A 22,275-nucleotide genomic window follows, 5' to 3' on the forward strand; every position below is an offset into this window, starting at 1 on the left:
GTGAGAAGAGTGATAAAGACCTGATTTATGAGATATTACTACCAAATCAAGCTCCGTTATAAGATAGAGACAGGAAGAGACGAAGATTCAACTGTCCTTAAAATGCAACTAAACTGTCCTCATTCCAGGACATAAACAATGGGAGAACACTGATTCATTGATGGAGGTGGTTGTATTTTGGCAGATCATTTTTCATATGAATAAACATAATGGCATTGTATTCAAATCTATGTACTTTAATAGTTAGCTCCCTTTTGCAGCTATGTGGACAAAGCTATACTTTGTCCCTATAGTGTACATTTATTTCGAGATCTTTTTAAACAATTTTCTTGTAATAACTTCAGAGCAACTTCCTCTGGTGCAAACCTGCTGCACAAATATGAGATGTGCTGCCTAGCTCTGCAGGTCAAGTTTCTTGAATTGTATTTTTGGGCTTTTTTATGCCTTTATTTTGGAGATTAGAAATAATTCCAACCAAAGCTTATACATATCTAAATCGTAATTGTGACATGTACCAAGTGTATATATTGTTGTATGCAATGTGGCATTCCTGTACATGGAGGGGAAAGCTAACCAAAGTCAACATCATTGTTGCATAAGCATACTCGGCCAATAAAGGTGATTGTGAGTGCAAGCCTGCTCTGGGCCCAGGACACTATGGCTGCTGACCTGTCTAGTCTCAGGAATACATCCCAGTCATCTCACATGCACTAATAGATCATACTAACTGTAACGTAAAGCAATGCAGTAAAATGCTGCATGCCATGTGCGCATGTGCACCAAGGAATCTATTACCATTCTAACTAGTAATGTAATCTATGTGCTGTACTCAGATGCTGAAGTAATGAATATTATCTTTGTAACTCAGATACTGTGAGAAGCCTCCCTCACCTCGTATGCACATTCAGCACTAATAAAATGAATGAAAGGATCTGATCTCATGTAAAGAAGTATTGCACAGGTTTTGTTCTTGTACAGGGAAAAAACGTATTGTTACTTGAAATTGTATACAGGCTAATTTATGCTCATCTGTAAAGGTTTGTATTTGTGCTATCTTTAAATGTATTTGTTATTTTGTTGTTTAGCCCAATTTGTACATTTAAACGTAAGTATAAGTCGTCATTAGGAAAGGGAATCATTCATTTTTATTGAAATTGATACTGTTATCAATACTTCTTATTGATCCGAGTCCTTATCGATACCACTAATAATACTTTTCTATAGTTTGGGGTAAAGACAAAATGAGGGCAAATATCTAAAACAGAAGTGGTAAACGATGAGTTGTGTTTGAGTTAAAATGTCATGATTCAGTCTGTAACATCTACTTTATATCCCTCAAATACAAACAATGTCCTCATATTCACAGCAGCATTTACTGAAGTTTCTCATCAAAAACAAGATTTTCCTATTTTTATCTGAAAACATCAGAATATATAGGATATATTAATATATACATATATTCAATATAATAATTAATATATTATCATCATTATTATTATTATTATATTAGAATGAAATAAAAAGTATTAATTATTATTATATTATTATTATTAATATTATTATATTTTAAATTAATATAGAATGTATTAATTTATACAATATATATATTTGTTAGGATTATATATATATATATATATATATACATATATATATATATATATATATATATACAGAGTTTAACAAATTTATTAGACCACCTGTCATATTTGTCTCAGAGACCATCCAGCATCATGAAGTGCTTTAATGCGGACTCTTTCATTTTCAGTCAGCTCTCCACGTTTTACCATTTTGAACAGGAATGAGGAATTTAAAACTGAATTCACCCAAATTTGAGCCGGCTCATTGGGCTTCTCTGAGAAGTCAGAAATTATAACATTCAACCACTAAAACTCATTTTTCTGTTCAGGAATGCAAGTAAATAACTATAATTTGACATATTCATCAAGAAATATTAATGTGCTTTAGTATTTTTTCATTTTTTTAATAAATCAGTTAATTTGAAAATTCATGGATAACAACAATAATTATATTTAAGCATTAAAAATATCATTCGGGTTAAAGAGCTTCTACATATTGGTGTATTAACCATTGCAGAAACATAAAAAATGATTTTGGTAATTACCAGTGCTGTTAATTGAGGGAAGCTGTAGCATAAACCTTACTTTGGGTGGTGGTCTAATAAGTTTGTTAAGCACTGTATATATACACACATATATCATACCATATAGGATACAGTTGTCTAATTTACTAAGATTATCTGAATGCATCATATTTTCCGTCTTTCAGCTTCAAAGTTTTCTAATGAACTTCAATTCTGTTGATTCCAGCACAGATTTCTACATAGCGTTGATATTTTTAACAAGCAGGACTTGTTGTGAAGTTTGGGAGCACTTTTCAGCATTTATCTGAGCACATGAAGACGAAACCTGCCTTGGAGCAGCGCAGGCGGAGTCTTCTTCCTCAAGCTGACAGTTGAAGGTAAAAACATTCTGGTTTGATGTGATGCACAATACTGATGTGCTTTCAGTTTATTTTCCCCACTTGCAAGAACTGATGTATGTTTTTATACCACTTATATCTTAAAATGACGTTACGTCATGGAGCCTGTGAAGCTTGACAGCAGTATCGATAAGCCAAAACATTTTTTTGATTTTCAGGTTTTTGAAAAAATACAGAGCTCTTCAATTATAGTAGTAAGATGGATAGTGGAAAGAGCTGGAAACAAGGATGAGAGAGAAGGGAGTGACATGCAGGAAAGGAGCCACAGACCAGACTTAATGCAAGACCTAACCACTAAGCCATTTTCACCTCCTACGTGTCTTTTTAAAACTTTACATTACACCCATGATTTCTCTGAAGGAATGTTTTTGAAATGAGGGAGAAAAGCTGTTAAAACTTGGCACTGCCAGCCGAGCTCACATTGAAACGGTGCTGTGAAGGATGAGCCAGGGAGAGGGAGGTAGAGGGGAAAGGTGGAGGAAAAAAGAAGCAGTTACTGTAAGATACTAAGATGGCTAGCGGGGCAGGGGTGTAAACTGTGACCCCATGCTTTTACACCCAGAGGGCTACTGCTGTCAGGGCTGGGACGGCCTCATACAAGAGTCAGCCTAGAGCTTCGCTTTGGCCAGAGGCGGCCCTGCTTTACATTCACCTTTAAACTTATATCACGTTTAACAAATTCTGGTTTTACTTCCTGTATTTTTTCTATGCATGTACTTTGTCCCCTTTGGGCTTCCATATAATTAGTTTCTGCTATGTTGAACAAAATTCACATTCACGGTTTCATGTTCTCGTGTCTTTTATGTTAAACAGAATCTATAGGACTACATGCTATAAATCACTTTAATGATGATTAAAAAGCTTTCCTCCACTCTCATCCCAAAATCAATCGCCCCATGTGTCCCACTTCTGTACTTCCCTCCTCCAGTAGCACCACTGATGGAAAAACACCACATTTTACATTAAAAGCTGATATTTAGAGGAACAAACCTCATGCCACCCCTGGATGAATATTAAATGTGATGTTTGGTTGTTTTTTTTTTTTTTCACTCAGAGTAATCTAATTTAATCTCCTTCCCACGCTTTCCTGTTAAATGTTTTCCACTCCTGTTGAATGTGACTCTGCGTCTCTTTTGTTCATTTGTCTCATTTCTTCCTCCTGATTCTCTCGGCCTCAAACCAAACACTCAATCAATATCCTCTCTGAGATACACACAGCGGATAATCCCTGGTCGCAGCTACAACACGCTTCTTGATGAGATATTCATTCATCATCTTGGCCGGCTTAGCGGCGATAAAGGGCAGCAGTCTGCTGATATTACATCCACATGTTTCTCCAGGAATAACTCGTAAGACAGTGATTATTGTGAGACGATACGTTGGCTTTTACTGACTGAAACATCACATCATATAATCCAGATTAGCATGCTGAAAAGGTCAAGTGATAATGTAATTATGTATGCCTGTTTTCTGGTGGCAGGAAAGCCATGTTGTAGAAACATCCAGCTGTATTTCAGAGGGTGTAGTCAGAGCCAAAAAGGTATTGATCGACTCTTTGGAGAACACGATGGGAGAGATAATTTATGCCTTTAAGGATAAAACTCTCCTTCCTCAAATGAAACCTTTAGAGGGACTAAAAATCTATTTTTCCAATCAGCTTCCCACATAACACTTTGTCCTCTTTTAAACTTTGAATATGATAAGAAAGGGTAAGATAGGATAGACTAGAACATGAAAGGACAGGATATGCTACAACATGATGTGATAAGATAAGAAACAATGAAAACACAATACAAAACAGCACACTAAGATATGATGAAATACAGCACAACAAGATCCAATGAGATACTGATGCATGAAAACGAAATATTAAATATGATAAAATACATTGAAATCACGATTAAAATGTATATCCTAACAAAATGAAACAACAATACGGTCAGTTATAACTCAATGTGACACAGTTCAGTTTACAGGATACAATATGATATGAGAAATGAGACGAGATGAGACAAGACAAGATGAGATGATATGATGTGAGATACATAGAAGACAATGCACTTTGAGAAGCGATGAGATGATTTGAGTCGATACAAGACAGAGAGGAGATATGATACGAGAAGAGATGAAACAATACGATATTAGAGGAGGCAATACGATACTACATGATACAATACAAGAAGAGATAACATGACACAGGATACGATACAATACTAGACTAAACAAGGCAGTATAATACATTACAAAATGAAACGATGGGAGAGAAGATGAGAGAAAAGGATATGATACAAGATGACATGATATGAGGCAATACAATATGATACGAGATGATATGATACAGCACGATACAATACAAAATGATACCATACAAGATGAAAGTATATGATACAAGACAAGATACGAGATGATACCAGGGGATATAAAACATAATAAAATATGAGATGAAAGGTTGTGATACTAGACCTTGGGTTTCTTGAAAGGCGCTATATAAATTAAAGATATTATTATTATTATTAGACACAATACTGGATGATAAGGGATGATACGAGACGATACAAGACAAGACGATACAAGACAAGATGATACAAAACAAGACCATACAAGACAAGATGATATGAGACCACACAAGACAAGACGATACAAGACAAGACGATACAAAACAAGACAATACAAGACAAGATGATATGAGACCACACAAAACAAGACGATACAAGACAAGATGATACAAGACAAGATGATATGAGACCACACAAGACAAGACGATACAAGACAAGATGATACAAGACAAGATGATATGAGACCACACAAAACAAGACGATACAAGACAAGATGATACAAGACAAGATGATATGAGACCACACAAAACAAGACGATACAAGACAAGATGATACAAGACAAGATGATATGAGACCACACAAGACAAGACGATACAAGACAAGATGATAAAGACAAGATGATATGAGACCACACAAGACAAGACGATACAAGACAAGATGATACAAGACAAGATGATATGAGACCACACAAGACAAGACGATACAAGACAAGACGATACAAGACAAGATGATACAAGACAAGATGATATGAGACCACACAAGACAAGACGATACAAGACAAGACGATACAAGACAAGATGATACAAGACAAGATGATACGAGACGATACAAGACAAGACGATACAAAACAAGACAATACAAGACAAGATGATATGAGACCACACAAGACAAGATGATACAAGACAAGATGATATGAGACCACACAAGACAAGATGATACAAGACAAGATGATACAAGACAAGATGATACAAAACAAGTTGACACGAGACCACACAAGACAAGACGATACAAGACAAGACAATACAGGACAAGATGATATGAGACCACACAAGACAAGATGATACAAGACAAGATGATATGAGACTGAACAAGACAAGATGACACAAGACAAGATGATATGAAATCACGCAAGACAAGACAATACAAGACAAGATGATATGAGACCACAGAAGACAAGACGATACAAGACAAGATGATATGAGACCGAACAAGACAAGACAATACAAGACAAGATGATATGAGCCCACACAAGACAAGACGATACAAGACAAGATGATATGAGACTGAACAAGACAAGATGACACCACACAAGACAAGATGATATGAAATCATGCAAGACAAGACAATACAAGACAAGATGATATGAGACCACAGAAGACAAGATGATACAAGACAAGATGATATGAGACCGAACAAGACAAGACAATACAAGACAAGATGATATGAGACTGAACAAGACAAGACGATACAAGACAAGATGATATGAGGCCGAACAAGACAAGATGATACAAGACAAGATGATATGAGACCACAGAAGACAAGACGATACAAGACAAGATAATATGAGACCACAGAAGACAAGAGGATACAAGACAAGATAATATGAGACCACAGAAGACAAGACGATACCGAACAAGACAAGATTATATGAGATGTTACAAGATGATATGAGATTATACAAGATAATATGAGATGATACAAGACGATATGAGATGATACAAGACAATATGAGATGATACAAGACAAGAGGATATGAGGCGACACAAGACAATACAAGACAAGATGATACAAGACAAGATGATACACGACGATACAATACAGGACAAGATGATATGAGACCACACAAGACAAGATGATACAAGACAAGATGATATGAGACTGAACAAGACAAGATGACACAAGACAAGATGATATGAAATCACGCAAGACAAGACAATACAAGACAAGATGATATGAGACCACAGAAGACAAGACGATACAAGACAAGATGATATGAGACCGAACAAGACAAGACAATACAAGACAAGATGATATGAGCCCACACAAGACAAGACGATACAAGACAAGATGATATGAGACTGAACAAGACAAGATGACACAAGACAAGATGATATGAAATCATGCAAGACAAGACAATACAAGACAAGATGATATGAGACCACAGAAGACAAGATGATACAAGACAAGATGATATGAGACCGAACAAGACAAGACAATACAAGACAAGATGATATGAGACTGAACAAGACAAGATGACACAAGACAAGATGATATGAGACCGAACAAGACAAGATGACACAAGACAAGATGAAATGAGACCACAGAAGACAAGACGATACAAGACAAGATGATATGAGGCCGAACAAGACAAGATGATACAAGACAAGATGATATGAGACCGAACAAGACAAGACGATACAAGACAAGATGATATGAGACCACAGAAGACAAGACGATACAAGACAAGATGATATGAGACTGAACAAGACAAGATGACACAAGACAAGATGATATGAGACCGAACAAGACAAGATGACACAAGACAAGGTGATATGAAACCACACAAGACAAGACGATACAAGACAAGATGATATGAGACTGAACAAGACAAGATGACACAAGACAAGATGATATGAAACCACACAAGACAAGACGATACAAGACAAGATGATATGAGACCACAGAAGACAAGACGATACAAGACAAGATAATATGAGACCACAGAAGACAAGAGGATACAAGACAAGATAATATGAGACCACAGAAGACAAGACGATACCGAACAAGACAAGATTATATGAGATGTTACAAGATGATATGAGATTATACAAGATAATATGAGATGATACAAGACGATATGAGATGATACAAGACAATATGAGATGATACAAGACAAGAGGATATGAGGCGACACAAGACAATACAAGACAAGATGATACAAGACAAGATGATACACGACGATACAAGACAGGTGACACAAGAGGATACGAGACGAGACGAGACGATACAAGACAGGCGATACTAGATGATTCAAGAGGGTACAAGATGATAAGATAACAGATGATACAAGACGATACTACACATTCAACACAAGACAAGACGATATAAGACAGTTCAACACGATACAGGATGATACAAGACAATAAAAGAGGGTACAAGATGGTTCTGTAACAGATGATACAAGACAATACGAGACAGCTCAACACCATACGAGACGACATGAGACAGACGATACAAGACGAGACAAGGCAATTCAAGACGACACAACATGGTACAAGATGATATCATTTGATACAAAACAATAGGAGACAATACAAGTCGTAACAAGACATTACAAGATAATACAAGATGAAACAAGATGAAACAAGCTGAAACAAGCTTCCAGCCAGAACAGGAAGTTAATTGTTCAGCACATTTCTGCCTCGTTATGAATAATTGATAATTAAAACAAAACATTGGTTTTTGTGTAGTAAATACGCCTCATAAGGTTTTAAAGTTTTTATTAAACAGAGTCCTCAATTCAAAACAAAAAGTTAACAATGAAGCTGGGCAGCCCTGCCCGCACTAGTCGTACTGTGTGATTGTTTTGGTTAGATACTTTGCCTTTAAGGTATGATATGGTAGACTAAGAAAAGACGCAGTACAGTAGATTTGATAGAATTTCATTGGATATGAGAGTTTATGATATGATACTAGGGTCATCAAAAAATACAATTTTACAATTACCGCTAACCATTTAACTTTGATAGTTAATTGTGATTGACTGAACGTAGATTAGAACAAATTTTTAAGTCCACATTGTCAATGTGAAGGGATTCTTCCTGGTGTGTTGGTTAGTGAATCGGATAAAGCCAGAGAGATGGTTTTTATTAATTTTTAGACTGATTATCTAAAAGCCCACACAGCAGCCCTTCTTTCTAATTTTCTGTATATAAACATATTAAAGACTATGCTTACTTGAAAGCTAGAATTGTGAACTCAGTTTACATGCGCCAGTGTTTTCCACTAAGGGAAGGTGAGTAGGTCAGAGGATGTTCAGAGAAAACATTACCCTAAAAATAAACGGCAGAATAAGTGGGTCAGGAAAGGTCACTCAACAAACATTTACAGGAGGGACAGAAAAACACAGAACATCCCTTTTGTTCTCTTTCTGTGTGCTCTGTCTCATAATTTAAGACCAAAAAGGTACAGTACGTAAAAGGTCGAGTAAGATGAGAATGTGCACTCATTGCTCCTGAAGGTGGTTTCTCTCAGATTAATAAAACAGATGAAGTAGATGGTACTGCATTCTCTCTGGTGTGGCTGAAATTTGGTTTAAATGAAGAAAAAAAAAATCACATGATGGTGACCTTGACCAAAACATATCCTTGAATTTTAGTCCATGTTTGTGCCAAATGTGAAGACATTCCCTCCAGGTGTTTCCTGTAATAATCACGCTCACGTCAGTAAAGGAATGCGACTGACGGCCATTAAAGGGGTTTTCCAGGATGTTACAGTGAGGATGACCTTTGAAAAACGTCACAGCTGATCATCCTATGTACGCGTATTGAGGTGGAATTTTTGAGAAATATCCAAAAACATTTGTAACCTTTAATCATTAAATCTGGTTGTTTGATTCTTGGTTTCAAGAAGTGCCTTTGTCACAAGTTTGGGAAAAGAAAATTTCAAGGGTTATTCCTGAGATTTCACATTAAAAAATAAGAAAAGAAATGAGACATGGGCAAAAGATTAAAATCAAAATACACTATACAGACAAAAGTATTCGGTCGCCTGACCATTATGCTGTTTTAAAATACGCCACTCTTCATGGAAGGATTTCCATGAGATTCTGGGTTGTTTTTAGTAGGAATGTGTGCCCATTCATTCTGTAGAGCATTTATGAGGTCAGGCACTGATGTTAGATAAGAAAGCCTGGCTCACAATCTCCATTCCAGTTCATCCTGAAGGTGCTCGATGGGGTCGAGGTCAGGGCTCTGAGCAGGGTAGTCAAGTTTTTCCATGATCAAACCATGTCTTTATAGTCCTTGCTTTGTGTTCTGGGGCACAGTCATGTTGGGAAAGAAAATGCCCTCCTTAGACTGTAGCCACACAGTTGGAAGCATAGCATTAAGACTGGCCTTCACTGGAGATAAGGGGCCTAGACCAAACCCTGGAAAACAGCCCCATACCATTATCCCTTCTCCTCAAAACTTCACAGTTAGCACCACGCAGTCAGGAAGGTAACATTCTCTTGACATCAGCCAAACCCAGGCTCACCATCTGACCGCCACACAGAGAAGATTCACCACTCTGCAAAGCATGTTTTCACTGCTCCGCAGGCGCTTGGCATTGGAGGTGGTGATGTGAGGCTTTCATTCAGTTTCTTAGCAATGGAAACCCATTTCACAACTGCATGATTTCAGTCAGTTTATGGTCAAAAAATGCTCTTATAGTATGACATAATCTACAACCCGTCCAAGACCCCCGATGACCACGATTCAACAAGACTGGCGAGTCAGAATTTTTCTTGCATTGTTCTCAAATTTGACACCCTGACCCAGCATCAACAACATGAATCCTGACGCCTTTAAATAGGAGAGCACGAGCAAGGTGGGACAAAAGTTTCGCTGCATACCTTAAGCGGTCTTTGGCACCACTCTGTGATTACACATGGTCTTCTGCTTTGTGGCTGAGTTGCTGTTGTTCCTAAATGCTTCCACTTTCTAATAATATCACTTACAGTTGACTGTGGAATATGAACAGTCTTATAGCAAAGGTGGCATCCATCACAGTCCCATGCTTTAAGTCACTGAGCTTTTCCATGTTGTGTATCTGTATAAATGTATATCTAAGGCACATTTAAATCAGCTAATTCGTCCATCACTTCAGTCCAGACAAATGGAGATTAGATGATTTTTTATGGGTCTACCAAAAAAGGACCCTAAATCTGTTGGTGACCCTCAGACTCTGGCGTCAACATGAGGCCGACATTTCCCAAATTTGTCTTGAAATATCCTGACATTCATTAAAAAAATGCCATAGAATTTATTCCCCCCTCAGGCTGAATTATAATAACTTTGGTGATCACTTAACATTTCATCTAATGCCATCCCCGGAGCAGAAATTTGAATTAGGAATAAAACTAAATATCTGCAAAGCTAATGACGCCCCATCTGCTCCATCTGCAACAGCTCTTAATACTTTACACTTACAGCCAATTTTTGCAGAATTACTCGCTTAACTATGCCGAGTCAACATCAGCATGTTGTTATTGACATTTCATTTAGCGCACAGCAGCACCGACTCGGAGTTCAGACTCTCAGAGCGGCTGAGTTTGTGTTTGATTTATTTCAGAGGAGAATCTGGGCTGGAGCCTGGAGTTCAGAACGACGACATCTGTTCCACCTTTGTGCCCTGTTTGGTGTTTATAATAAAGAAATAAAGTAAACCATGAAATGATTGTTTGCATTAGTTTAGTGCTGGGAAACATCCGAGAAGATTGTGAAAGAAAGGAGGAGGGGAGTTTTAAGATAAGGAGGGAGGGAAGAGAATGTTCTGGAAGCCTTATTTGTGTTAAGAAAGAGAAACACTATATATTTCAGAGGAAATGTATACTTCATGTCTGTCACTTGTTTAGCTTTCTTTACTTTGTGCAATCACTGCACTTCATTTTCTTCACGTCTGCCTATATATTTCTCACAAACACTCTACATGCTGCTACCGCTCTTTGCAAAACAACTGCCCACCAAGAATCAAGAACTACGGAAGCCCTGAGTGGACTTAACTTTGTCTGTTTTATTGTGATAAGTGTAAATTTCTCCAGATGTTGAGAAAATGACTGAAATTGATTTGCTATCAAAGAAAAGCAGAGAAAAATGAAATGTATGGATTATGATTGGGTGTTTGCATCCATTAGAAATCCCAGAAAACCTGACCCACCCTACTCTGCTTCTTATCGGCTTACCCTGATCTACTTCCTTCTACAGGCATATAAGCGAGTTATTGGAAACTGGGACAAGATTAGAGAGAGAAAATTGTGGACTTTCTGTTAAAATCTTTACTATAACATCTAAATTTACTCTCTCTGTAGATGATTATACTTTATTCAGTTGCTTTAGTATTTAAAACTGCATTTACTGCCAATTTAAAAGCATGCATTGTTTATTATAGTAGAAAATTCCACTGAATGTGATGTTTAGAATAAAATGCCACTATAAACCCATAGCAGCATTCCTGCATGTATGCATAGTGAAACATCCCTGCTGTATAAAGAGGTTTCCTCTCTCTGGAGCCAAATTAATCATGACACTGTCATAAAGGGTCCAAATTGATGTCACTTATGTGGCTACATGACAAGTCTTAATTGCACCCTAAATAAAAACGCTCTGAGCTTTATCACTCAGCAGAAACCCATGGCGCCCGCCGAGGAGGCGTTATAAATAACTGTGTAAAGCAGGAGAGACGCTGTATCAATAAGAGGATGCAAATGTGCTTACCTCACTGTTTAAGAAGCAGTAAAACACGGACACAAAGAAGCCCTGTGAGAGAGGAGGAGGAGATAAAGAGAGGAACAAAACATCAACAAAGGGGAGGAACACCCTGATCCTGGTTCATCGCTCACGCTCACTTCAGTCAGTTTCAGAGAGGAGACATGGATGTTTACACTGTCAAACATCACAATATTCCTAAAGCGTTCAAAGTAAAGTGGTACCTGAAAGGACTCCAGAAACGAGTTGAAGTATATAAAGACAATCTGAGAGATTTCATCCTCCCCCGGGTTGACGAAGAAAAGCATATAGGTGATTCCCAGGAGAGGAAGGAGAACCAGTGTCGCCTTCACCGCTTTCCTGCAGAGGAGGAATCAGACAAGCATGACAGGAAGAGTCAGTCTGCAGGTACCACTGCGTTCCAGACAGCCAGCGCTCCGCCGACAGAGTGGAACATGAATTATTTAAGGAGTGAGCACGCAGGATGACCCACATGTTTGCTCCCTGGGTTTTATTTCTGGTACAGAGCAGGTTAATAGATGGTTAATTGATTACATTTACCTGTATTGGATTGTCTCTGAAGTCGTGGAAGCTCGCAGTTTGGTCATCAGGATTCTCACGATATTGAAGAGGAAAATAAAATTGATCTGTGGGAAAATGAAACAGCAATGAGAGTCTCTTTAAAAGCATTACGATGTCTGTTAAAGTCAGAGAATGGCGCTTTTATTGACGTTTTATCAGTTTGAGGCATGGCATGCTGGAATCGATCCTCCTGCTTTGAAGCACTTTTTTCAATTTGCACATAAATAACCTGAGACGAAGGACGCCAAACTCTCAGATCTCAGATATCGCAGAGAAGTTTCAACATTCTGCTGAGTGGAAAAGTTGGTGCTGAAATGAAGGAGGACTTTCAGAAATAGAGGATGATTTTATCATCCTAAGGAGAGTGCCGAGTTTTACAACTCAAAACAGAAGTACCTTAAGGTTACAGAGAGTGTTTAAATCACACAGGTGAATTATAGACAGCTTTTCTTCTGATAAATACAACCCTGAGACCAAAAAAGCTGGGATGCTGTATAGAAAAAAGCAGAATGCAATGATGGTCAAATCTCATAAACTCATGATTCCTTCACAACAGAACATAAACAACATATCAGAGGTTGAAACTGAGACATTTTACTATTTCATGGAAAATATTAGATCATTTTGAATTTGATGGCAGCAGCACATCTCAAAAAAGTGGGGACAGGGTGACCCAGGGACCTAGTCTCATGACTGGGTATAAAAGGAGCATTTTAGAGAGGCAGAGTCTCAGAAGTAAAGATGGGCAGAGGTTCAACAATCTGCAAAACTGACTAAAAACAGTGGTACGATTTCAGTAAAATGTTCCCTAACATAAAATTGTGAAAACTTTGAATATCCCACCATCTACAGCCCATACTATCATCAACAGACTCAGAGAATCTGAGAGCAATGGACAAGGCCAAAGGTTAATATAGGATGCTCATGATCTTCAGGCCCCCAGGGGCCACAGCATTAAAACACAGGCATGATTCTTTACTGGATATCCCTGCATGGGCTCAGGAACACTTCCAGAAATCATTGTCCTTCATCCACAAACGACAGTTAAAGCTGCATCATGCAAAGAAGAAGTCATATGTGGACAGGATCCAGAAACACTTCTGTCCTCTCTGAACCAAAGCTTGTTTAAAATGGACTGAGGCAAGATGGAAAACTGTTCTGTGGTCAGATGAATCAAATCTGTTTTGGAAACCATTGACGACAAGCAAATAGACCATCTAGCTTGTTATCCTGGCTCAGTTCTAAAGCCAGCATCAATCAATCAGTTTATTCACACACCATTAAAAATACAATAAAATCCATCATGATAATTCATTAAAAACTCATTTGGAAAAGAAACTCCCCAGAAGATATGTAGAGCTTGTAAGTGGAGCCCAGACATAGTTCTACAATTTACAGATACATTCAAAATACACACTATACACAACTACAAACTCAAACATCATATCTAATATTAACTCAAAACTCTAAAATACCCTAAAATTTTCTCTAAAGATCTTAAATATGATGCTGATACAATACATATAGACAATGACACTTACATAATAGCAGTATAAATCAATCAATTTGAGAATATTTTTATGTGGGAAGCTGTTAAGAAAGATCAGAAACCCTTAAAGGTTTAGGATTGATCATATTTCAGTAGCAACTGTTGTTTCATCTGCTACTGCTGTTTTTGAAGATGGACAAAGATGATGACATTTTTACAGTGCTTTCAAGCTTGTTCCAGATTTGTGGACCTCTACATGTCACACTAAAACTTGTACTCTTCAGCTTACGCTTCTTGCCCATTAGGAGTTGTTTGTTCCTTGTATTATGTGCACGAGAGGGAGCGCAATTTGTAATAAGATCACAAAGTCTCTCATTGGGCCTGTATACTACATTAATGGGGTTGCATTAGTGCCTGTGGCGTGGGCAGCTTACACAACTGGAAAGGAACTATCAATGCTGAAAAGCAGAGAGAGGTTTAAGAGCAAAACATGCTCCCATCCAGACTACGTCTCTTTCAAGATCTTTTCAAGATCCAAATACCACATCCATCACAACAGCATGGCTTCACAGGAGAAGAGTCTGGGTCCTGCAGTCCAGACTTTTCACCAATAAAAAAACATTTGGAGCATCAGAAAAGGAAATTCCAACAAGGAAGACCCAAGACTGTTGAGCAGCTAAAATCCTACATCAGACAAGAATGGGACAACATTCCTCTCCAAAAGCCCAATCAGCTGGTCTTACTTCCCAGACGTTTGCAGACTGATGTTAAAAGAAGAGCAGATGTTATGCAATGGCAAACATGGCCCTGTTCCAACTATTTTGATACATGTTGCTGCCATCAAACTCAGGATGAACTGATATTTTTCATGAAACGGTTAAATGTTTTAGTTTCAACATCTGATGCGTTGTTTCTGTTCTATTGTGAATAAAATACAGGTTTATGAGATTTGCATGTCATTGCATTCAGATTGTATTTGCAGTTTAAACAGCGCCCCAATGTTTTTGGAATTGGGATTGTAATCCCACGGCCAGATTTTCTTCGGACAAAAAAATAAATGAACAGTGAGGCGAAGGCATGAGGGTTTCCTTCAACACAATCCTATGAGGACTTAAAATTCCTTAAATCATAAAACAATCACCATTAAGATGCATTATTCAGCCTACAGGACATTTCCATCTGTGACCAGCATCAGTGTAACTCTGACTTTTTTCTCCTGTGAAGGTTTCATTTATAAAAACTCTTCCTGAGCCAACAGAATCCATAAAACAATCAGAGATGTTACAGACTGTGACGTAGAGGAAACGTTAACGGCCATCTGGAGAAACACCCCTGAACATTTTTACTGCTCTGCAAACTGAGGATGTAAAATCAGAAGACGGGAGTGATGCTTGGGTGTGCACCAGCACATTTTATTACACAGATAAATACTGAGTCTCATACCATACTAGTATATCTCTGCATGCTTGTGTTTAATCATAATGAAAACCAGAACATACTGAGGTCTTCTCTGAACACATGGGTGCATAAACAGCCGGCTTAAAATTCATGACAGACATTCATAAAAATAAGATCAGATATCTATTCTATTATCTTTACTCTATTTTCTGTTCAAGGCAGTCGATTCAGTTTCAGTGTCAGTGAGGATTTTGGTTTATTTAGAGGGGTCAGATTATGCAAAAATCACTTTTTCAGACTTTTCTAACAAAATATGTGCCCCTGCCTGTCCACAGCCCCCCAAGAATCAGAAAAATCCATTCAGTCACCCCCTCTCTTTCTCCACCTTTCAGAAAATGTGTGCTGAAACAAGCCGTTCTCAGATTTCCCCCTCATGATGTCATGTGGAGAGTTAGCCCCACCCCCAGGTTCGGTTGGCCCTCCCCGCTTGGGAGAAAGTTCCCCCCTCCTCTTCTGATCCTCCTCTCAGCTGGCAGCAGGGAGGAGGATCAGGAGAGCCACATCCATTCCTTAGAGGGGCGTGGTCAGGGGCGGAGTCAGACAGTTCAGTAACATTTAAAGCCACAGACACAAACAGCTTGTTCTGAGCAGAGCTGACACAGAGGGGTTTATAGACATGCAGAAATAAAATAGTGGAGTGTTTTTTTCAGCAACAAACTTCACAGGCATGTTTTGGGGACCTCTGACACCAATATAAACTTGTCTTTAAAGGGTAAAATAGGTCCCCTTTAAGCTCAAGACTTCTGGTCTCTCCTCTGCTCTGCCATGGATCAGCGCTGTGCTCTCGCTTTCAACCCACCTCCACCCCAGCATCCCACCTCCAACTGAAGGTCGAAGCTGTTATCTTATTACTCCTCAAATTCTGTATGTAAAATCTGCGAGGAGGGATGAAGTCGGAGCCTGATTCCAAACATGTTATGTTGCCATAATAAATGCTTAAACAAACTACAACTTGAGATTATTGGCTGAAATTTGATTTTATTGCTTTAAGATTGGTACTCTGCATAAACACATCTGTGACTGTTCAACAGAATTAATTTTATTGTTTAACTTGTATATTTTGTACGACCATCAGTCATTCATGATTAAATAAGGTTCATAAATAGAGCATTAAATCTGTGCTTTAGATCTAGATTAACTGCATTAGCTCCTGGAAGGGTCTCCAAAGGCAAATTGGTCCCGGGTCCAGACAAAGAGCAATTCAGTATAACCCTCATGACACAGACCCAACAGACTCGAGCTACCTCGTCTGTAATAGGGTCAAAGGGGTGCCCCCCTGGAGCAAGACCTGGGGGTGGGGTAGCACGATGGCGGGCATCTGGTGTCTGGGCTTCTCACCAGATGTCGTCGTTCTATTCGTTGGGCCTTGTCAGGCTCAGCCCAACGAACCAACATGGAAGCACCACCCTGTGGGTTCACCACCGGTAAGGAAGGGCATGAGGGTCGGGTGCATTTGAGACCAGGTGGCGGGCAGGGCTGACTTACTCCACCACCCTGACCCGACCCAGGATAAGGTAGAAGATGGACAGAGGATTTTATGCCTTTATTTCTGATCAAAATGTGTAGATATACAATTTGAAATCATGTAAAAATATTCTTTGTTTTTGGAAGGCATCTGGTGACCCCCTCTCAGTGTCTCATGACCCCCATGTTGAGAACTACTGCCTTATACAATCCAACTTCAAAAACACTGAAATATCCCTTTAATCCCGCCAGGCTTTCTTTAGCAAAACAACACAATAACTGAGAAAGCGTGACAGTAAAGCCTGTCTCCAGGTCCCCAACCTGCCGGGCTGGCCCCTGACTGCCGTGCGGCGTTGTCTGCTCTCAGGCTGTCAGACTCTGATCAGCATGTATGAACTTAAGAACACCCTGTTCAGGGTTTAAACAAAGCGCTTGAGTGATTGCAACCTGAAACAATTAAACTGACGTCAGTTTGGTTGTTTTTTGTGTGAGCAGTGCACAGAAGGTTCTGGATGTTTGTTCCAGCTCTTTTTATGGCAGCAGCGTGGCGTGAGTGGGTTTAAAAATTAACTAAAGTGTGTTTGGAGATGTTACTCAGTGTCCATATTTCTTGGATGACACTGAAGCTCCACGGCACTGAGGACTGAGTTGTATCTGGCTTTGGCGGTGCTGATCTCTATAAACAGATTCTGCATGTAAATCTGCAGACCAATGAGGCCATTTCTGGTGTTGGATGAGCTCCGGTTTCTGTTTGTAGTCTTTATTGTCCGCGAGGGTTTCAGGGGGATTTGGCTGCAGGAAGGAAAACATTTTTGTGTACAGTGTGATAAAAGAACGCATCGGTGCGATGACAAACACATAAAAATGCTGGGAAAAGGGTTTGAGAAGAGCACAAGTCTTACTGTTAAGTGTGGAATGCTTTGATTTTTGGGTTTCTTTGAATAAAATGTTCAAAACTTTGTTTTTCTTTGATACAGCTGAGCTAAAACTAAGGGGCTGCCTGTGCACTATGTAGAAACGAGTCATCATAACGGACTTCAGTAAGTCTGATCCATTTTTATTTGTACTTTTTGTGGAGAGAAATCATTAATGCTGATTGACATACACTTCTACTCCTGATCCTGCAGCTAACAGGCAATCATCTACGGATGATTTAACTCTAATTAATCTCTATTAACAAATATCTGCAGCTAAGACTCTGCTCTGAACTCCAGCTCCTTTTTATGTAAACAGCATCAAAAGAGGAAGTCTGTGCAGGAGGACGATTAGCCCTCGTCTCTGGGTTCATTAAAAGCCCCCAAAAAACTTGGGCAACACAAAACAGCTGCTGGAGACTGTGGCAATACAGGCATAAATGTTAGTAACATCAATGCTTGTTTGCTGGACTCTTTAAGGATTGGTTAACAGGATAAAATAGAGAATAACCAGATCCACTAGGGGTGTAATGGTAGTTGAGTTCATCTTGGATCATTATGGTTCAGATGCCATTGCTTGGTGCATACAGTGATGGGAAAAATATGTCTGAGTGGAGAAAAAAGCAATCATACCATGCAGTTTCACGCCAATCATGCTTAATGCGGTACTGTGCAGTGCAGTATTCAGTGATTTGCCTGATCTACCAGCCACGATTGGGAAATAAAGTAGAATAACAGAGGCAACAAAAACAACTATCCTGATCAGGTGAGCCTCCATGCCCCAAGAGCCCTGCCTCCTCCTTGTTTTACACCCCATTCTGGCACTTTTGCATTTTTCTCAACTTTTATATTTTTTATTTTTTGGCTGTGTTAAAGCTTGTGATGAGAATTTTTGCAAGAACTTTTCTTTTTAGTAACATTTTCAATGTTTTTTATGCTTTCATGTCATTGATACGTTTTGCATCCTCAGGACTCCTTTGAGGTAAAAATGCACACATATAGAAAAATGTTATGAATCCATCCATCCATTTTCTATACCGTTTATCCAGTTGGGGGTCACAGGGGGGCTGGAACCTATCCCAGCTGTCATTGGGTGAAAGGCAGGGTACACCCTGGACTGGTAGCCAGTCAATCGCAGGGCTGACATTTCCCTGAAAATGATTCCACTTCATGGCTGAGTTGCTGTTGTTCCTAAACGCTTCCACTTTCTAATAATGTCATTACAGTGTGTGCATGTCCACATTGTCTCAAGGAAGATAAATCCATGCTTTCAAAGTAAAGGACTGGTTTAGCATTTCTATGAAGAAACTCACCTCATATGTACAGAATGCTTTATTCTAGGGGAACTAACTGTATTTGTATTCAAGCTCGCCCTGCCAATCAGAGGGGCGTGGATGAGGTAAATGCATGTCAGGTGTCAGCAAAAAGACTGACCATTTGTACTGCCATCTGCAGCCATTTATCTCACACCAGCGTGCACACAAATGCCTGCAGACATTGCTCAGTGAGTGGCAGTCACCAGTGCTACACAGCTGAGAAATCACATGCCTTGTGGTTTGTGCTGTTTCAACCTGTAGTTAAATTTCTGAGGTGGTACATGCAGGCTACGTTCAGAGGCCTCTGCAAATTGTTCAGTGTTGAAGCATAGATTTGATGCCGAAGCATAAACCAGGTGTAACAGGTGTGGATGAAGTTAAAAGAGGACTCAAAATTGCTGTAGGAACATTTTCCAGGTCCACCTGACCTCATTTTGGCTCAAATTGACGCGCTGCAATCCCAGAGGAGCTCCTTAAGCACCTGCATTATGTTCACATATTCAGCATCCTCTTAAGTGTACATCAGAATACCGCTGACGTTACTTTGATAAGAGAGGAGAGTTCAGACATGGATGAGACTTCAGAAATGTTCTGGTGACCTGCCAATGATCCTGAAAGATCAAGTGTCAGGCAAAGAGATAAAAGCCTGAGAGAAAAGTTGCTACTGAAAGCAAGGATGTCGAAAAATTTTTATGAAAGAGGCAGAGAGAGATTGAAACCGGCAGATGAGAGCTTAAGGGGGGAGCAGACATGCTGCCTTTTGGTGAGATGACTTTTTCAACCTAGGAGAGAAGATAAGTGAATGTGCTGTTTCTGACAAGGATAGGAAGGTCAGTCCACCACTGAAGCCAACAGGGAGAGAAAAAGCCCAACTAAGCAGAGAAATCACCCAAAAAAGAGGCACAGACAGCAGAGATAGGGGAGTGTAAGGGCAGGCGAGTGGATAATGACTGAGGAGGGTATTTTGGAAGTCATGCCAGGAGGGAGTTAGGCAGTCCAGCCCAGAGATGACTAAAGCTTGTACAAGAAGCCGAGCTGAGTCCCCAGCCAATCTCTAAAATCTGCAGGATCATTGACACGAGCTCTGCCGCAGAGCTGGGTGTCTGGCATCATGTCAGTTGTGGAGGGGTGAGGAGGAGTCACAATAACACAGAGACACTCTAAAGGCTGGAGGAGAGGACGGCAGCTGGTCACTGTCCACTCTAAGACGTTGGATTGGCTCTCCTCCGAGCTGTCTACGGGGAGATTGGTTCTACGATGGTTGGTGAGAGTAAACCAACAACACAAATGATTTCAGACTCTAGGAAACAAAACGAAAAACCCCAACAGAAGTCAGCAGGCAAAGGCACACAAACCCAGAAAACTAATATAACAGAAACACACTGCATATAGGCTGTTTGCATCACATGATCCTGAATGCCAGATGAAGGTCAGCTGTTACATTGGGTATGATCCCTACACTTTATAAAAAATGTGCAGAACTTCTAGGGTTATCTAAGGGAGACAAGAGTCTTGAGGAGTCTTGCACTGAGCTAAGATGCTAGATGACCCCCTTTAACATATTAAAAAAACCCTAACTTTGCTACAAACATGCTTTTAATGGAAACAGGGTGTACCATTAACTGAATAAACCTTGTGTGGTCATCAACTGGGGGCGATGATCTGCCGTTCACAAACCAGCCTGTACTACGGAACAACTCTTAAAAGTGAGCCACAGAAACTAGCTCATTTGAGTGCCAGTTTTCTTTCCTCCATTTTTGGCATTACTTATCCCACATAAAAAGCCAAACTGGGACCAAAAGTAGGTAAGTAGGTCTAAGTGGTGCAGTAATCTAATGAACAGTTTTCACACTGGAGACGAGGGCTGCTCTGCAAACAAGGTTTCAGACCTGCTCTAGAGCAGCATATTCATTGCCTGGTACTTTCTGAAGAAAGTTTTTCCTCTCCTGCAGCTCCAAAGAAAACACTGACTTCTCTTCTACAACGACAGCTAGCCTTCCTGATGTTACAGTCAGCAAATGGAGACTGAATGACACACGCACTGACAAAGCAGTAAGCCCTGGATGTGGAGTACGTTAGTTGTAATTTTGAATTGGTTAATAGCAACAGTCTTGACATAGACTAGTATGTCCCATTGAAAGGAAGGGGCATTTAAGAGTTTTATAGATTTTTGATGGGACACAGAGCCTGAAAATGTCATGCTTATTCATTTTTTTCCTGGTAGGCAATGGTGAACCTCCTGGGAAGCTTCATCCCTGTCCCAAGTTTTCTCCATTTGTGGATAATGGCTCTCAGCACGGTTTGGTTTGAACCTGAACTTAGCTTTTCAAAAATGTGGTTAATCACAGTTAACTCATGATTGAACAACTTGGGGGGGCTTGGAATGCCAGTGAACCATGGTGAGAGCCATTATCCACAAATGTAGACACAGTGGATGGTAGGATGGGCTAGCCTAATCAAGTGAGGCCTGCAGGTCTTTGGATGTTGTTCTGGGTTCTTTTATGACCTCCTGGATGAGTCGTTTATGCGGTCTTAGAGTCGTTTTGTTAGGCTGGCCACTCTTTGGAAGGTTCACCACTGTTTCAAGTTTTCTTCATTTGTGGATAATGGCTCTCACCGTGGTTTGGTTTGGTTTAAGGGGCCAGTCTACCAAAATGACCTAACCCTAACCCTTTGTTTGATGATATGAAACATGTAAGTGTGACAGCTATCATTGTTGTACCTTGACCTTGTTGAAAGATCCCTGTTAGC

The 22,275-nt window shown here is 39.5% G+C and overlaps 1 protein-coding gene across 2 annotated transcripts in view; it reads right to left on the reverse strand.

The window, feature by feature from the left end:
* Positions 1-22,275, reverse strand: part of LOC121528747 (corticotropin-releasing factor receptor 1-like) — a 166,500-nt gene that overhangs the window by 5,713 nt on the left and 138,512 nt on the right. For both annotated transcript variants that reach the window (XR_005993496.1, XM_041816321.1), the window contains exons 11-13: positions 12,863-12,948; positions 12,526-12,661; positions 12,311-12,352 (exon numbers count right to left, since the gene is read on the reverse strand). Coding sequence is in view for 1 of the 2 variants with exons in the window: in XM_041816321.1 (XP_041672255.1) it covers positions 12,311-12,352; positions 12,526-12,661; positions 12,863-12,948 (264 nt within the window). In the remaining variant the exon portion in view is untranslated. The remainder of the gene's footprint in view (positions 1-12,310; positions 12,353-12,525; positions 12,662-12,862; positions 12,949-22,275) is intronic.

Source organism: Cheilinus undulatus, linkage group 20 (genome assembly GCF_018320785.1).
Source record: "Cheilinus undulatus linkage group 20, ASM1832078v1, whole genome shotgun sequence".
In the NCBI taxonomy this organism is placed as follows: Eukaryota; Metazoa; Chordata; class Actinopteri; order Labriformes; family Labridae; genus Cheilinus; species Cheilinus undulatus.